The sequence below is a fragment of the Haliotis asinina genome, chromosome 1 (assembly GCF_037392515.1).
Source record: "Haliotis asinina isolate JCU_RB_2024 chromosome 1, JCU_Hal_asi_v2, whole genome shotgun sequence".
In the NCBI taxonomy this organism is placed as follows: domain Eukaryota; kingdom Metazoa; phylum Mollusca; class Gastropoda; order Lepetellida; family Haliotidae; genus Haliotis; species Haliotis asinina.
This window is the reverse complement of record NC_090280.1, coordinates 1,241,799-1,258,206: the sequence shown is the minus strand read 5'-3', so window position 1 is coordinate 1,258,206 and position 16,408 is coordinate 1,241,799. Positions and strand designations below refer to the sequence as shown.

At 43.3% G+C, this 16,408-nt stretch overlaps 1 protein-coding gene across 1 annotated transcript; it reads left to right on the top strand.

The window, feature by feature from the left end:
- Positions 1–1,251: 1,251 nt before the first annotated feature.
- On the top strand, positions 1,252–8,002 carry LOC137265426 (uncharacterized). Its single transcript, XM_067803593.1, has 6 exons — positions 1,252–1,280; positions 3,830–4,013; positions 4,410–4,680; positions 5,198–5,337; positions 5,483–5,514; positions 7,417–8,002. Exons 1-6 carry the CDS (start codon positions 1,252–1,254, stop codon positions 8,000–8,002), a joined length of 1,242 nt encoding a protein of 413 aa, XP_067659694.1.
- The last annotated feature ends 8,406 nt before the right edge of the window (positions 8,003–16,408 follow it).

Sequence of the window (16,408 nt, the reverse complement as noted above, 5' to 3'; positions counted from 1 at the left end):
AGATGACAAAGTCAAACTGTTTGAATAGTGTAATGTCCGTGAATCCAGTGGGGTAATCAACATCTTCCCAAATAACCTTGACTCGAGGTTTGTAGTGGGAGCTGTCTGCGGTTGAAAAAAAATATGACCGTTTCGATTTTCATGCCGTTTACCCCAGTGTAAGTGCAACGTACTAAGAAATTGCACCTTTTGTGCAAGCGCATCTCTAAGGAAAACTTTGATGATAAGGGTCGAATCTCTTATCACGCGTCTTCAAGAGTCTGGGACTTTGCTATAACTTTTCATGCGCATATATTGATGTCCGTGAATGGAGACTACCGTGTAACCCGTTTGATCTGTTGATGGTGAAACATATATTCCCTTTTCAAAATACGAAATCAAACTGTCCCGTATAACACCCTTGGTTCTCAGTTCTATGACATTTTGCGATCCTGGTCCGTGACAAGGTATGGTTGGGTCAAGACCAAATTGATGATCCAGCCTAAATGAGATTCGACGATGACTTATCGTATACCTTGTTTTGCAAGTGCAACAGATACAGAGCGCTTTCTGTACCAGGTTCTGCAAATTCTGCATGTCCCTGCGAAAGGAGAACGCGATGGTGGCGATTTCATTTGGCAAGGTTACATTACATATGAAAGAGTTTTCAAAAAAAATCTTTGTGAGGGTGATTGTATTGTCCAAGGTAATCGTGACGTCTTTCAGACTCACGAAAGCATTGTCTTTCTCCTGTATGTAAATTGAGCACACATGACTGATGTTTTCGAGGGCAATGGAGTTTCACACCCGGTATAATTTTGATATTTTGGTTAGATGATGCCTGCCTGTGAAAGACTTCGACATACGGCATGGAATGGTTTTGAATTCCTTTCTCGAAATTGGCTATTCTGTCTTCGAAGTCAAAACCCAGATGTAATCTCGCACTTCGACCATCCGATCGATTCGCTAGCTAATGGCCGAAGGCCTTCTCCGTGTGAGGAAGCGGCTGATCTGGGACCGAAGGCCTTCTCCGTTTGAGGAAGCGGCTGATCTGGGACCAAAGGCCTTCTCTGTTTGAGGAAGCGGCTGATCTGGGACCGAAGGCCTTCTGATCTGGGACCGAAGGCCTTCTCCGTTTGAGGAAGCGGCTGATCTGGGACCTTCTCCCGTCTTCCAGATCGCACAATCATTTCTCGATGGAGTTTTTTTTTGTGTTTCGCGTGCGTCAGATTTTATTTTATTAGACTCAAAAATCGTTTGTTACTTTACAAGATGGAGTGCAGCTACCTGCATGCGCAAATGTGAGATAGTACTAAATGCGACACAAAGCGAGAGAGGCAGTTGGCGATCGCAGTCGGCATCAAAGCCAACTACTACTCAGGCAGCTTCGATCACATGCCCGATGAAATTCACAAATTTTCTGCCAAACACATCGACCAGCTGTATGTGAAACACGAAGCCAGACTCGGTGTCGAGATGATGAAAACCATAGGTTCGCTCCTGATGCAGGTCTGCGATGACCTGGCATCGTACTTCCTTCCCACTCAGCTGGAGCGGCGACTTTACCTATTGGAAGATCACGACAGGAGGCATTGTGACCAAATGGGGAATCGAACCCAGGTTTTCGGCGTGACAAGCCAACGCTGTTACCACTAGACTATCCCACAACCTCTAGTTCTTAAGTAATCGTACCCCGACTGATGAGCTATTTTTCGCGTCTGTTTTCACGGATCAGCCTTGACAAAGGCTAACCTTTACTCCCACTCATTAACAATGTGCCAATGCTACCTTCACGACTTGCGACCACCTTAGTGTTTTGTGAAAAGAGGTCCAGGACATTACCATATGCAGAATCCCGAGATATTTCATTAACTGCCTGACAAAGGAGGGAAGCTGAAAAGACACCGAGTACCCATTTACTGTTATGATAATATTGCGACCTGGGATTTACCCTCTAGGATACTACGAATAAGAGGCTGCAGGTGTGAGGTGAACTCGTATATTCTCCGGTCGGTAGATATCTCTTGATATCAGTGGACACTCTGTAACAATAGTGTCATCATAAATACAAATTCATTCAGAGGTTAAAATCTAAACCATACATATTACACCCCTTTACGTTACATACAATCAATAAGCATAGGTTTACAGGTACGTAACTGTCTGTAATAATGCATACATCATATCCTTATGTCATTGAAAGTACAGATACAAATATGTTTCTTACGAGTGGGTTTATCAAATTATAACATGTCGTCATGTTATCAGGTACATAATGCAAGACATTAATACAATATATGCAACCATAAGAAAATACATCACTTATGCATGAATCATGAAACAGGCTATAACATGCGTACCCTGTGGGTGACACGGGAGTGTTGTAACAGGCAATCCACCCGTCGTCTAGTACAGGATTGGGATACCTGAGCCAAGAAATTATAACTCATGAAATATATACATATGTCACGTGACTGAAAATTAATTGATACAAACCACATAATTACAAGGAAATGTTTACTTCATTATGTGATTTATATAATTAATTTTATATAAATAAGCATGATGTAATTCAGTTATATAAAATCATCAGTCATAGACACTTTCCTGCATGAGAGTATCCTTACATTTGCTAATGATACTACATATATAGTTTACTAAATATGCTTACTTTAGACACTTAGGTGCGCATACAGAAGAGTGTATGGTAATAATGTACTATAATTACTAACCTAGTAAGTAGAGTGTTCTGTGTCTGGTTTTCCTGTGCACAACACGTAGGGGTGACAAGTGATGAGCACTGGAGTGAGGTGACAAGTGATGAGCACTGGGTTGAGGGTGACAAGTCATGATCACTAGGGGAGGGTGACAAGTCATGATCACTGGAGTGAGGGTGACAAGTGATGATCACTGGGGTGAGGGTGACATGTGATGATCACTGGGGTGAGGGTGACAAGTCATGATCACTGGAGTGAGGGTGACAAGTGATGAGCACTGGAGTGAGGGTGACAAGTCATGATCACTGGAGTGAGGGTGACAAGTGATGATCACTGGAGTGAGGGTGACAAGTGATGATCACTGGAGTGAGGGTGACATGTGATGATCACTGAGGTGAGGGTGACAAGTCATGATCACTGGAGTGAGGGTGACAAGTGATGAGCACTGGGGTGAGGGTGACAAGTGATGATCACTGGGGGAGGGTGACAAGTGATGATCACTGGGGTGAGGGTGACATGTGATGATCACTGGGGTGAGGGTGACAAGTCATGAGCACTGGGTGAGGGTGACAAGTCATGAGCACTGGGGTGAGGATCACAAGTACTGTATAAGTGAAAATGGCTGATGACCCATGATTTGAAATGAGCCAATCCCAATCAATCAAGTGATCGTTGCAAATCATATAACTGACAGAAAGATAGAATAACCTGCTTGCCCTATGACCCTGTAATGGACTGATCCAAAACAATCAGAGACCTACATTAAACACCTAAAATACTACTTGCTGACTACTCATTGTGAACACAATGAACGTCTGTTGACCCAAAACAACACAGATGTATAAATATGTTTTGATAAAAATAACGCAACACATGAAGTTTCAGCCTGTTACAATAACATAATTCGAACAAGGTTTCATCCTTAAAGACATGTGGCATGTGTTTCAGTGTTGTGAAAGCTGCTGAAATCGATCACCCAGTCAACCCCTCTACGCCGTAAGCATTGTCTGAGGATGATCCCGACTGGTTTATTATTTTTAAAATTTATATATGTTTGGGTGGGGTATCTGACACGTCCACAACCTTTATAACGTAGAAGCAACTAACTTTTGCTCATTCTATCATCTTTCTAGATGCCCAACCAGCAACGGCTACATCGTTTTCTTCGTCCACAACTCCTACAACGCCAGCAACAACGCCAACACCATCGTCTGCAGCATTGCCTACTACGACACATACTTCTGTCACAACAGCGGCTACAACGCCAATAACAGTTCAAGCTACGGCGCCAACCACGACTCCTACATCAACAAGGGCGCCTACAACACCTACTACGACACCTACAACGACAATCACTACTGCGGCTACACCAACTACAACAACTACTGAGACAACTACTACAACGCCTAAAACAGCATCGACAACTACTGCAACACATACATCAGCTGCGACAACTACGACGCCTACTACAACGCCAACAACAACTACTACCACCCCTCCTACAACGTCTACAACTACTACAACGCCAACAACTACTACAACGCTAACAACTACTACTACCACCCCTCCTACAACGCCTACAACAACTACGACTCCAACTACAACGCCTACAACTACTACTACCACTCCTACTACAACGCCTACAACAACTAAGACTCCAACTACAACGCCTACAACTACTACTACCACTCCTACACCGCCTACAACAACTAGGGCTCCTACTACAACGCCTACAACTACTGCAACGCCAACAACTACTACTACCACTCCTACTACAACTACTACAACGCCTACAACTACTACAACGCCAACAACTACTACACCGCCAACAACTACTACAACTACTACCACTCCTACTACAACACGTACAACAACTACTACAACTCTTACTACAACGCCCACAACAAGTTCTACCACAACTACGACATTGCCATGTATGTCATCTTCTTTAGGTTTCCACCAATTCCCAATAACAAACAGCAATGTGAAAAATAACGGCGAAGGTAAATTCTATTGATGGTCAGGAACATGTCACTGTCAATCATGTCCAGTAACCATGACAACTGAAGTCGTCACGATTCGGTAGAGAATGGGTCTTCAGTAAGCCATACTTGTCATAATAGGCAACTCTCAGAACCACGTGGTCATGCTCGCTCCCTTGGTTGTTTAGATTGATGCTCATGCTGTTGATATTTGGATTGTCTGATTCAGACTCGATATGTTGCTGAGCGCATTAAACAGGAAACAAACAAAACATGACCCACAGTATGCACGTCGACACTGACAGTCACGTCCACAATCTTGCCAATACATGCAATATTTGTTCTGTGATACCTGAAGCTGCGTTCAACACAGTCCGCCCACCCCTAATTGTGATGTGTAAAATCTTCCTACTGCAGTTTGATAGCGCTATTTTCAAAACCTCTCTTTGATAGTGACTCCTTGATAATGCATCATAATAACATGTTCACCCTGTTTTTTGTTGTTTTTTGTTACTCCAGACATCTATCAGGGTTGCTACCAACAGGCAAACAAAGACCGCCTCCTCCCAACCGACGACGACATCAGCAGCAACGCCATGACCATCCCCATGTGCTCAGCACACTGCCGGACTCTCAACAAACCCTACCTCGCCCTCCACGTGAGTTTCCAACACTTTCCTACATTACACAGCGTAAAGGAAAACGCCTAACAACAATGATTGGTGTACTCGCACAGAACAAGACACGGAACACTATGTACATCAAATGTACTATCAAACCTACAGATATGTGCTCCACATACAGACTTACAACCGAGACGGGGGAACAGTGATTAGGTACAGTGATGGGTACAGAAATACGGCACAATCACTGGTATAGCAATGGATGGATAAAGTGGAGTACGATGATGGGTACAGTAATGGGGTACAGTGATTTGGTACAGTGATGGATACAGTGATAGGGTACAGTGATGGATACAGTGATAGGGTACAGTGATAGGGTACGGTGATAGGGTACAGTGATGGATACAGTGATAGGGTACAGTGATAGGGTACAGTAATGGATACAGTGATAGGGTACAGTGATGGATATAGTGATAAGGTACAGTGATCGGGTACAGTGATAGGGTACAGTGATGGATACAGTGATAAGGTACAGTGATAGGGTACAGTGGCGGATACAGTGATGGATACAGTGATGGATACAGTGATAGGGTACAGTGATGGATACAGTGATAGGGTACAGTGGTGGATACAGTGATGGATACGGTGATAGGGTACAGTGATAGGGTACAGTGATGGATACAGTGATAGGGTACATTGATGGATACAGTGATAGGGTACAGTGGTGGATACAGTGATAGGGTACAGTGATAGGGAACAGTGATAGGGTACAGTGGTGGATACAGTGATGGATACAGTGATGGATACAGTGATAGGATACAGTGATAGGGTACAGTGGTGGATACAGTGATAGGGTACAGTGATGATACAGTGATAGGGTAGTGATGGATACAGTGATAGGGTACAGTGATAGGGTACAGTGATAGGGAACAGTGATGGATACAGTGATAGGGTACAGTGATAGGGTACAGTGGTGGATACAGTGATGGATACAGTGATAGGGTACAGTGATGGATACAGTGATAGGATACAGTGGTGGATACAGTGATGGATACAGTGATAGGGTGCAAGTATGGGATACAATGAGTCGCATACGCCACGTCAGTCTGCTTTGTGCTGAGTGAGGATTTCACGAGCGCTTGAAAAACCTGGCTGCTTTTGTTGCGTTGTGGGAGCGTTTCTAAATCCCTCCACATGGTATATGTGATGTTTAATAGGACCAGCAGCTATTTGCGTAGGGTCCTTATCTATTAACATTAACTGTTAGCCTACTGTTCTTGACAGCCAGCCAAAGAGATTGCATCATGATTCTGCTACCACGATTTGTCAGTAAGGTATAACACATTGGCGTCAGATTTCAAAACAGAACAATATCTCTTCAAGGAGACAATACTTATTACTTATCCACTATATCCTCTACGTCACCCACAGATCACTTGCCCCCTACATCCTGAACATCACCCACAGATCACTTATCACCTGCGTCCTGAACATCACCCACAGATCACTTACCACCTGCGTCCTGAACATCACCCACAAATCACTTATCACCTGCGTCCTCAACATCACCCTCAGATCACTTAGCATCATGATTCTGCTACCACGATTTGTCAGTAAGGGATAACACATTGTCGTCAGATTTCAAAACAGATCAATATCTCTACAAGGAGACATTTAGTGACATAGATTACTTATCCACTATATCCTCTACGTCACCCACAGATCACTTGCCCCCTACATCCTGAACATCACCCACAGATCACTTATCACCTGCGTCCTGAACATCACCCACAGATCACTTACCACCTGCGTCCTGAACATCACCCACAAATCACTTATCACCTGCGTCCTCAACATCACCCTCAGATCACTTAGTATCATGATTCTGCTACCACGATTTGTCAGTAAGGGATAACACATTGTCGTCAGATTTCAAAACAGATCAATATCTCTACAAGGAGACATTTAGTGACATAGATTACTTATCCACTATATCCTCTACGTCACCCACAGATCACTTGCCCCCTACATCCTGAACATCACCCACTGATCACTTATCACCTGCATCCTGAACATCACCCGCTGATCACTTACTCCCTATGTCTTGAACATCAGCCACAGATCACTTACTCCCTACATCCTGAACATCACCCACAGATCACTTAGCCCCTACATCCTGAATATCACCCTCAGATCACTTACCCCCTACGAACTGAATATCACCCACAGATCACTTACCCCCTACGTTCTCAACATCACCCACAGATCACTTACCCCCTACGTCCTGAACATCACCCACAGATCTTTTACTCCCTACATTCTGAACATCACCCACAGATCACTTACCCCCTACTTCCTGAACGTCACACACAGATCACTTACCACCTGCGTCCTGAACATCACCCACAGATCACTTACCCCCTACGTCCTAAACATCACCCACAGGTCACTTACTCCCTACATCCTGAACATCACCCACAGATCACTTACTCCCTACATCCTGAACATTACCCACAGATCACTTACTCACTACGTCCTGAACATTACTCACAGATCTTTTACTCCCTTCATCCTGAACATCACCCACAGATCACTTACTCACTACGTCCTGAACATCACCCACAGATCTTTTACTCCCTACATTCTGAACATCACCCACAGATCACCTACCGCCTACTTCCTGAACGTCACCCACAGATAACTTACCACCTGCGTCCTGAACATCACCCACGGCCTGTATTGTCAACACTTCAGTCAGACATCTTTAAGACATGCATGCTTATATTGTTTCCAGAAAGGCAAGGACTGTTCGTGTGGCAGTAGCCTGGACACAAGCGGACACAGCCTTTTGGATGACTCAGCATGCAGCAAGGCATGTTTCGGCGACAGCAGCACGAAATGCGGTGCCACCTGGAAAGTCTCGGTGTACAAGAATGATTAATCATAGAACAGTTTGTCACCTATACTTCTTTCTTTTGGGGGTTAAAGTTATTCGTCATTCGTCAAACACGTGATTGATCACGTGACCGCTGATTCAGGATTGTCCCTGTGCCCGACAAAGTGATGATCGTGATGTCAGTCACTGGAGTGTCTGGTTCAAGGTCGATCATTTACAGGCTGCAGTGGAATGTCGCAGATGACTACGTTCCATAACAAGTAAAGACGTCTTTGTACATGTAGTTCCGCCTACTGGTACACAGAACTATTGTGCACCCGAGTACTTCCGCCCACTGATGAACAAAACTAGCCTAGTACCAACCCTGTACTAATTACCAGAACTATAGTCTAGTTGCAACCCTGTAGTTCCCTTGGGTAATACTTAACGAGGTGGTGGTACCGTTGAAATTGACAAGGTGGTTGTACAGTGGAGGTTGACACTTAAAGAGGTGGTTGTACAGTGGAGGTTGACACTTAGAGAGGTGGTTGTACAGTGGAGGTTGACACTTAGAGAGGTGGTTGTACAGTGGAGGTTGACACTTAGAGAGGTGGTTGTACAGTGGAGGTTGACACTTAGAGAGCTGGTTGTACAGTGGAGGTTGACACTTAGAGAGGTGGTTGTACAGTGGAGGTTGACACTTAGAGAGGTGGTTGTACAGTGGAGGTTGACACTTAAAGAGGTGGTTGTACAGTGGAGGTTGACACTTAGAGAGGTGGTTGTACAGTGGAGGTTGACACTTAGAGAGGTGGTTGTACAGTGGAGGTTGACACTTAGAGAGGTGGTTGTACAGTGGAGGTTGACACTTAAAGAGGTGGTTGTACAGTGGAGGTTGACACTTAAAGAGGTGGTTGTACAGTGGAGGTTGACACTTAGAGAGGTGGTTGTACAGTGGAGGTTGACACTTAGAGAGGTGGTTGTACAGTGGAGGTTGACACTTAGAGAGCTGGTTGTACGCCGTCAGCTCTGTCTGTCACAGTGAGAGAGTGCGTGATTTGGGTTTTATGCCGCTTTTACCAATATTCAAACAATATCACAGCGAGGGACACCAGAAGTATAATTTCTTTCATTTTGGGTACGAATTAGAATGAAATTAGCTCGGTAACTTGGCCCCAATGTTATTCGCTACATTTCTACACTGGGTCTAACAAAACCTAGTAGGAGGTCAGGTAAACATTGAGCGACCTATGACCGTCCAATCAAAAGCGAGGTGGCTAAACTGATTTAACCGGTCACTGAACAGATCTCTTAACTGATGAAAATCAGCATATAACACTGATATTTGACCTGCAGTATATATGCTTTTTGGTTTCTGTTGACATGGTTACCATTAGGTAATATTTCAGTAAGCTGGCATCCTTTAATATTGCCTTTAATATTTTCAGTAACCGTTTACTTACTGTTGCGGCGTGCTCTATGTGGATCATCCGCAGGCAATCGTAGGGATAGTAGCATTCGGAATCGTTCGGGTACAAAGCTTTGCGTCGGTAAAAGTTCAAAGGGTATGTGCGAGTGTCCATTTCGTAAACTGTGCTCTGACTTGCCAGTCTCAAAGGTCACCTGACGGGACCTCCTACTTAGACCCAATGTAGGAGTGTAACGAATAACACTGGGTTTATGTTGACATGGACTGCGGTGCACCAGCGGTCATTTTTCATTTTTCGTGTTATATAATCATGTGATTTCTGTGTGGGTAGATATATGCTCTGTCTGTGTAAACGATACGATAATAATAAAAAAACTTTTTGTACTTTGAGAAATAAATGTGAAGAATCATACAGAATATATAAGAGCAAACAAAGATATCTCCGACTGAAAAAAATGAGCACTTTCACCCAACATTCTAGTAAATTTTGGCGGGAGATCCATTCATGCCATTTCTGCATAAATGTTTTAACTGTGTTTTTAAGACTGGATATTTTCCAAAATCCTGGGCACAGTCTATTATAGTACCTTTACACAAGAAGGGTGACATCAATAACCCTGATAATTATAGAACATATCTTTGACGAGTACTATTGGTAAATTGTTTGCATCTATCCTCAACAAAAGACTAAACATGTGGGCAAATATTAGAGACAAAATCCCTGAAACACAGACTGGCTTCAGGAAAGGCTATTCCACATCTCACCACATTTTCAGATTGTATGCAATTGTGCAAAGGTACTTAATAAGAAGCAAACGTAAACTGTATGTAGCACTTATCGACTTTAGGAAAGCATTTGTGGTCTTGTTTAAGGATTAGAGGGGGAAATGTTATTTATGCTACAAGGTATTTATGCCGGCGTAAAGGCTTGTGTGCGCAGCAATGTGGGACTCACTGACTAATTTGAGTGCCCACTGTGTGTGAAGCAAGGATGTTTGTTAAGTCTTATTCTGTCCTCCTTCTTCATTAGCGAATTAGAAAATGAAATAATCCATAAAGGGAAACATGGTGTACAACTATACCGTGATATGTTGGAAATTTTAATGCTGCTGTTTGCCGATGACGTGATATTAGTATCGGACACAGTGGTAGGTTTACAGAACCAACTAAACATTTTGGAGAACTACTCGAAAGTACGGAAATTAGATGCCAATCTAGACAAGTCAAATATTGTTGTATTTAGAAGGGGAGGGCAAATCGCTTGTGGCGAAAAATGGTACTATAACAGCATTTCAATGCAAATAGTTCCTGAATACAAATATCTTGGAATACTTTTAATTATACATTGAATATGGGTAAAACTGCCGTTGCCTTATCGACAAAAGCGAAAAAGGCTCTGGTGTATTTACTGTCATCACTCTATCCATTAACGCCAGTAACGCCAAAATGTTCTTTAAACCTTTCGATGCACAGATTCAACCAATGCTTTTGTATGGGGCAGAAATATGGGGTTTTCAGACTTTCGAACCGATTGCAAAAAATACATCTGTCAGCATGTAAGACGTTCCTTAATGTCAATATTACAACACCTAACTATATGGTATATTGGTAATAAGGAAAATACCCACTATACATAAACTCTCATCTTTGTTGTATTAAATATTGCTTCAAATTACTGAAAATGCATGAACAGCGTCTACCCAGAAAGTCTTATAACATGCTGCTGTATCTAGATAATATTGGTTATGTACCATATGCATCAAATGTAAGATATCTGTTATTTTCGTATGGATTTGGGTATCTGCGGATTTTCAAGGTGTCGGTAACGAGCGGCTGTTTATGAACGAATTCCGCCAAAGAGCCGTGGATATGTTTCGACAGAATTGGATGAATACCCTTAATTTAAGTTTTAGATTTGATGTATATAGATCCTTTAAAACGTTGATAGAACCTGAGACATATTTGACAAACATTACAAGCAAGAAACTTAGAAACACAATTATTAGATTTAGACTTGGCTTAACAGATATAATGATCAATACTGGCCGTCACAAGTCACTGGTTAAACATTTAAGATTTTGTCCGGTCTGTATGGCGGATATCGAGGGTGAATATCATCTGTTATTTATATGTGACGCTTATACCGAGTTAAGAAAGGAGTGCAATCCACAGAAATACCTGCGTCACGCTACAAGGGATTCACTTATAAGAATTCTATCATCAAAAGACGAAGCTGTCATGTTAAATTAGCTCTGTTTCTAATACATTCATTGTCGTTAAGGAAGAGTCTCATTAGGCCTGCTAACTAATTTCACAATGCTATAATGCTTTTCACGATTTGCAATGTCAGTATGTTGTCTGTCATTATAACACAATGTATACGGACCAGGGGCCTTATGTACAATAAACCATCTTGATCTTCATCTTGATCACTGTCTGTGTATCTGTATGCATTCTATACTGAATGTTCAATTCCCGTGCAATGTTACAGACCGATGATAGCACTGTCAGGTGGGAAGGACATGTGCAGGGTGGCGAGCTGTTGAATGCGTTAGCCATCTGGGGCATTAGCAACGAGTCATGCAAGATGTAAACACTTGACATGTGGCATGATGGATTCATAGCTGTTCCATTGATGATCACTTGAATGAATGTTGCCTGTACATTCTGTGACAAATGTATGTATGTATGTATGTATGTGTGTGTGTGTGTGTGTGTGTGTGTGTGTGTGTGTGTGTGCATTGCAATGTGCTCCGCTGCGAATGGCACTTCTTTATCTCTAATAACATTGCTTCACGCATGTTGCACGAAAATGACCGATGTTTTGCGAATGCAAATCGATGGAATGGAGATAACTCTTAATCTGTTATCTCTTGTGTTGTCTCTGGCTACCTAAAGATCTGCCTTGCGTTCTAATAAATACATTTTGACAAAACGTAGTTTTAAATGTAGTTCTTGTGAATGTTTAGTAGGGGAATTTCGCTGCGGCGACGTTATCTAGAAAATACCCGCGGGAAAAAAGCAAGAATTCCAATCCTTTGATTCATACGGGCTGTATGAAGTGTACGATCCGATACCCATGCTCCCATCATTTCAAAATTAACATTGAGGTATTCGGTGAGATAAATACGTTATTCACCGGTCCCTTGGGAATCATGGGTTGATGTGCCCTCCAAGTTTGTTTATGTTCCCCTCGCCCTTCACGCAGAGGAAACATAAACACACATCGAGGGTACATCAACCAGTGCCGCCCACGTGACCAGTGACCAACTTATAATTCTGTTTGAAACGATTAAACTACTGATCTCAGTTGCTGCACCATACAGCATACCATGTTATGTAAACGTTTGTTGTATGTGAATAGAGAGTTTGGGACATGGACTTCACCTAGTGTATCCATGTGGGACATGGACTTCACCTAGTGTATCCATGTGGGACATGGACTTCATCTAGTGTATCCATGTGGGACATGGACTTCACCCAGTGTATCCATGAGGGGAATGGACTTCACCTAGTGCATCCATGTGGGACATGGACTTCACCCAGTGTATCCATGTGGGGAATGGACTTCACCCAGTGTATCCATGTGGGACATGGACTTCACCTAGTGTATCCATGTGGGACATGGACTTCACCTAGTGTATCCATGTGGGACATGGACTTCACCCAGTGTATCCATGTGGGGCATGGACTTCACCTAGTGTATCCATGTGGGACATAGACTTCACCTAGTGTATCCATGTGGGACATGGACTTCAACTAGTGTATCCATGTGGGACATGGACTTCACCCAGTGTATCCATGAGGGGAATGGACTTCACCTAGTGCATCCATGTGGGACATGGACTTCACCCAGTGTATCCATGTGGGGAATGGACTTCACCTAGTGTATCCATGTGGGGAATGGACTTCACCTAGTGTATCCATGTGGGGAATGGACTTCACCTAGTGTATCCATGTGGGACATGAACTTCACCCAGTGTATCCATGTGGGACATGGACTTCACCTAGTGTATCCATGTGGGACATGGACTTCACCCAGTGTATCCATGTGGGACATGGACTTCACCCAGTGTATCCATGTGGGGAATGGACTTCACCTAGTGTATCCATGTGGGAATGGACTTCACCTAGTGTATCCTTGTGGGACATGGACTTCACCTAGTGTATCCATGTGGGACATGGACTTCACCTAGTGTATCCATGTGGGACATGGACTTCACCTAGTGTATCCATGTGGGACATGGACTTCACCCAGTGTATCCATGTGGGGAATGGACTTCACCTAGTGTATCCATGAGGGGAATGGACTTCACCTAGTGTATCCATGTGGGGAATGGAACCGGGTCTTTAGCTGCCCCACCGCCCCTTCTGCCTTTCATATCTACTGAAATTCCGAAACCACCGGTCAAACATCTTGAAGATAGCATTAGACGAGTCCATTTCTCCCGATGTTCTGACTGGACAGACACAGCTTCTCACGGTTCACCTTCACCTTGGGAGAGGGATTACATGGACCATGAGATAGGAATTACCTTCACCTTGAGAGAGATTCACCTTCACTCTGGGAGAGGGATTACATGGACCATGAGATAGGAATTACCTTCACCTTGAGAGAGATTCACCTTCACTCTGGGAGAGGGATTACATGGACCATGAGATAGGAATTACCTTCACCTTGAGAGAGATTCACCTTCACTCTGGGAGAGGGATTACATGGACCATGAGATAGGAATTACCTTCACCTTGAGAGAGATTCACCTTCACTCTGGGAGAGGGATTACATGGACCATGAGATAGGAATTACCTTCACCTTGAGAGAGATTCACCTTCACTCTGGGAGAGGGATTACATGGACCATGAGATAGGAATTACCTTCACCTTGGGAGAGATTCACCTTCACTCTGGGAGAGGGATTACATGGACCATGAGATAGGAATTACCTTCACCTTGAGAGAGGGTTTGCTTTCACCTTGAATGAGGGTTTACCTTCACCTTGAGAGAGGGATAACCTTCACCTCACAAGCGGGATTGCCTTCACCTTGAATGAAGATTTCTTACATTGCATGATAATCCCTCTATTTCTTAGGAACTTCTTGATTGAGACCTATTTTTTCACAAAGCCCGATAATGTGATTATATACGATAGCATAGTCTTGCAATCGAATCAGGAATATTGCTGGATACGACGTTAAACAACATATAGCAAAAATAAACAAATAGCTTAATAAAATCGTCAAAATATCTATCAAAACATCCTCGCTTCCTCCACGCAGAGGAGTGTGAATGAGGGTCTCAGTAAAGACGCCAATCAATATGTCAGTAACGGTGTCAATTAGAGCGTCAGTGAAGACGTCAATCCCTATGTCAGTGAGGGTGTCAATAAGTACGTCAGTGAAGACGTCCATCACTATGTCAGTGAGGGTGTTAATTAGTATGTCAGTGAAGACGTCAATCACTATGTCAGTAAGGAGGTCAATCAGTACGTCAGTGAAGACGCAAATCACTATGTCACTAAGGGTGACGATTAGTAGGTCAGTGAAGACGTCAATCACTATGTCAGTAAGGGTGACGATTAGTAGGTCAATGAAGACGTCAATCACTATGTCAGAGAGGGTGTCAATAAGTACGTCAGTGAAGACGTCAATCACTATGTCAGTGAGGGTGACGATTAGTACGTCAGTGAAGACGTCAATCAGTATGTCAGTGAGGGTGTCAATCTTTTCGTCGGTGAAGACGTCAATCACTATATCAGTAAGGGTGTCAATAAGTACGTCAGTGAAGACGCCAATCACTATGTCAGTAAGGGTGACGATTAGTACGTCAGTGAAGACGTCAATCACTATATCAGTAAGGGTGTCAATAAGTACGTCAGTGAAGACGTCAATCACTATGTCAGAGAGGGTGTCAATAGGTACGTCAGTGAAGACGTCAATCCCTATGTCAGTAAGGGTGACGATTAGTACGTCAGTGAAGACGTCAATCACTATGTCAGTGAGGGTGTCAATCAGTACGTCAGTGAAGACGTCAGTCACTATGTCAGTGAGGGTGTCAATTAGAGCGTCAGTGAAGACGTCCATTACTATGTCACTAAGGGTGTCAATAAGTACGTCAGTGAAGACGTCAATCACTATGTCAGTGGGGGTGGCAATCTGTTCGTCAGTGAAGATGTCAATCACAATGTTAGTGAGGGTGACGATTAGTAGGTCAGTGAGGACGTCAATCACTATGTCAGTGAGGGTGTCAATCACTATGTCAGTGAGGGTGTCAATCACTATGTCAGTGAGGACGTCAATCACTATGTCAGTGAGGGTGTCAATCAGTACACCAGTGAAGACGTCAATCACTATGTTAGTGAGGGTGACGATTAGTAGGTCAGTGAGGACGTCAATTACTATTTCAGTAATGGTGACGATTAGTACATCAGCGAAGACGTCAATCACTATGTCAGTGAGAGTCTCAGTGAAGACGTCAATCAGTATGTCAATGAGAGCGTCAGTTGAGAGGTCAATCAAGCGTGTCAGTGTCAGTAAGACGTCAATTCGTGCGTCAACACGTTTTGAGTGACTATTGTTAACTGACAACTGGGTCGTACAGAAATATGTTATTCAAACTCACAGGGATAAGCCCTGTCCATGCTCTACCGGAACCATTACCCCGATATTTCCAAGTAGTAAATGTTCATTAAATCGACTTGTCCTGCTGGGTAGTCACAGCCCCTATATCATTTGGTAATCACACAGTACAGTCCGTTTGAGTCAGAAACGAACCGATGAACTGCGAAATCATTGAACAAAACTGCCACA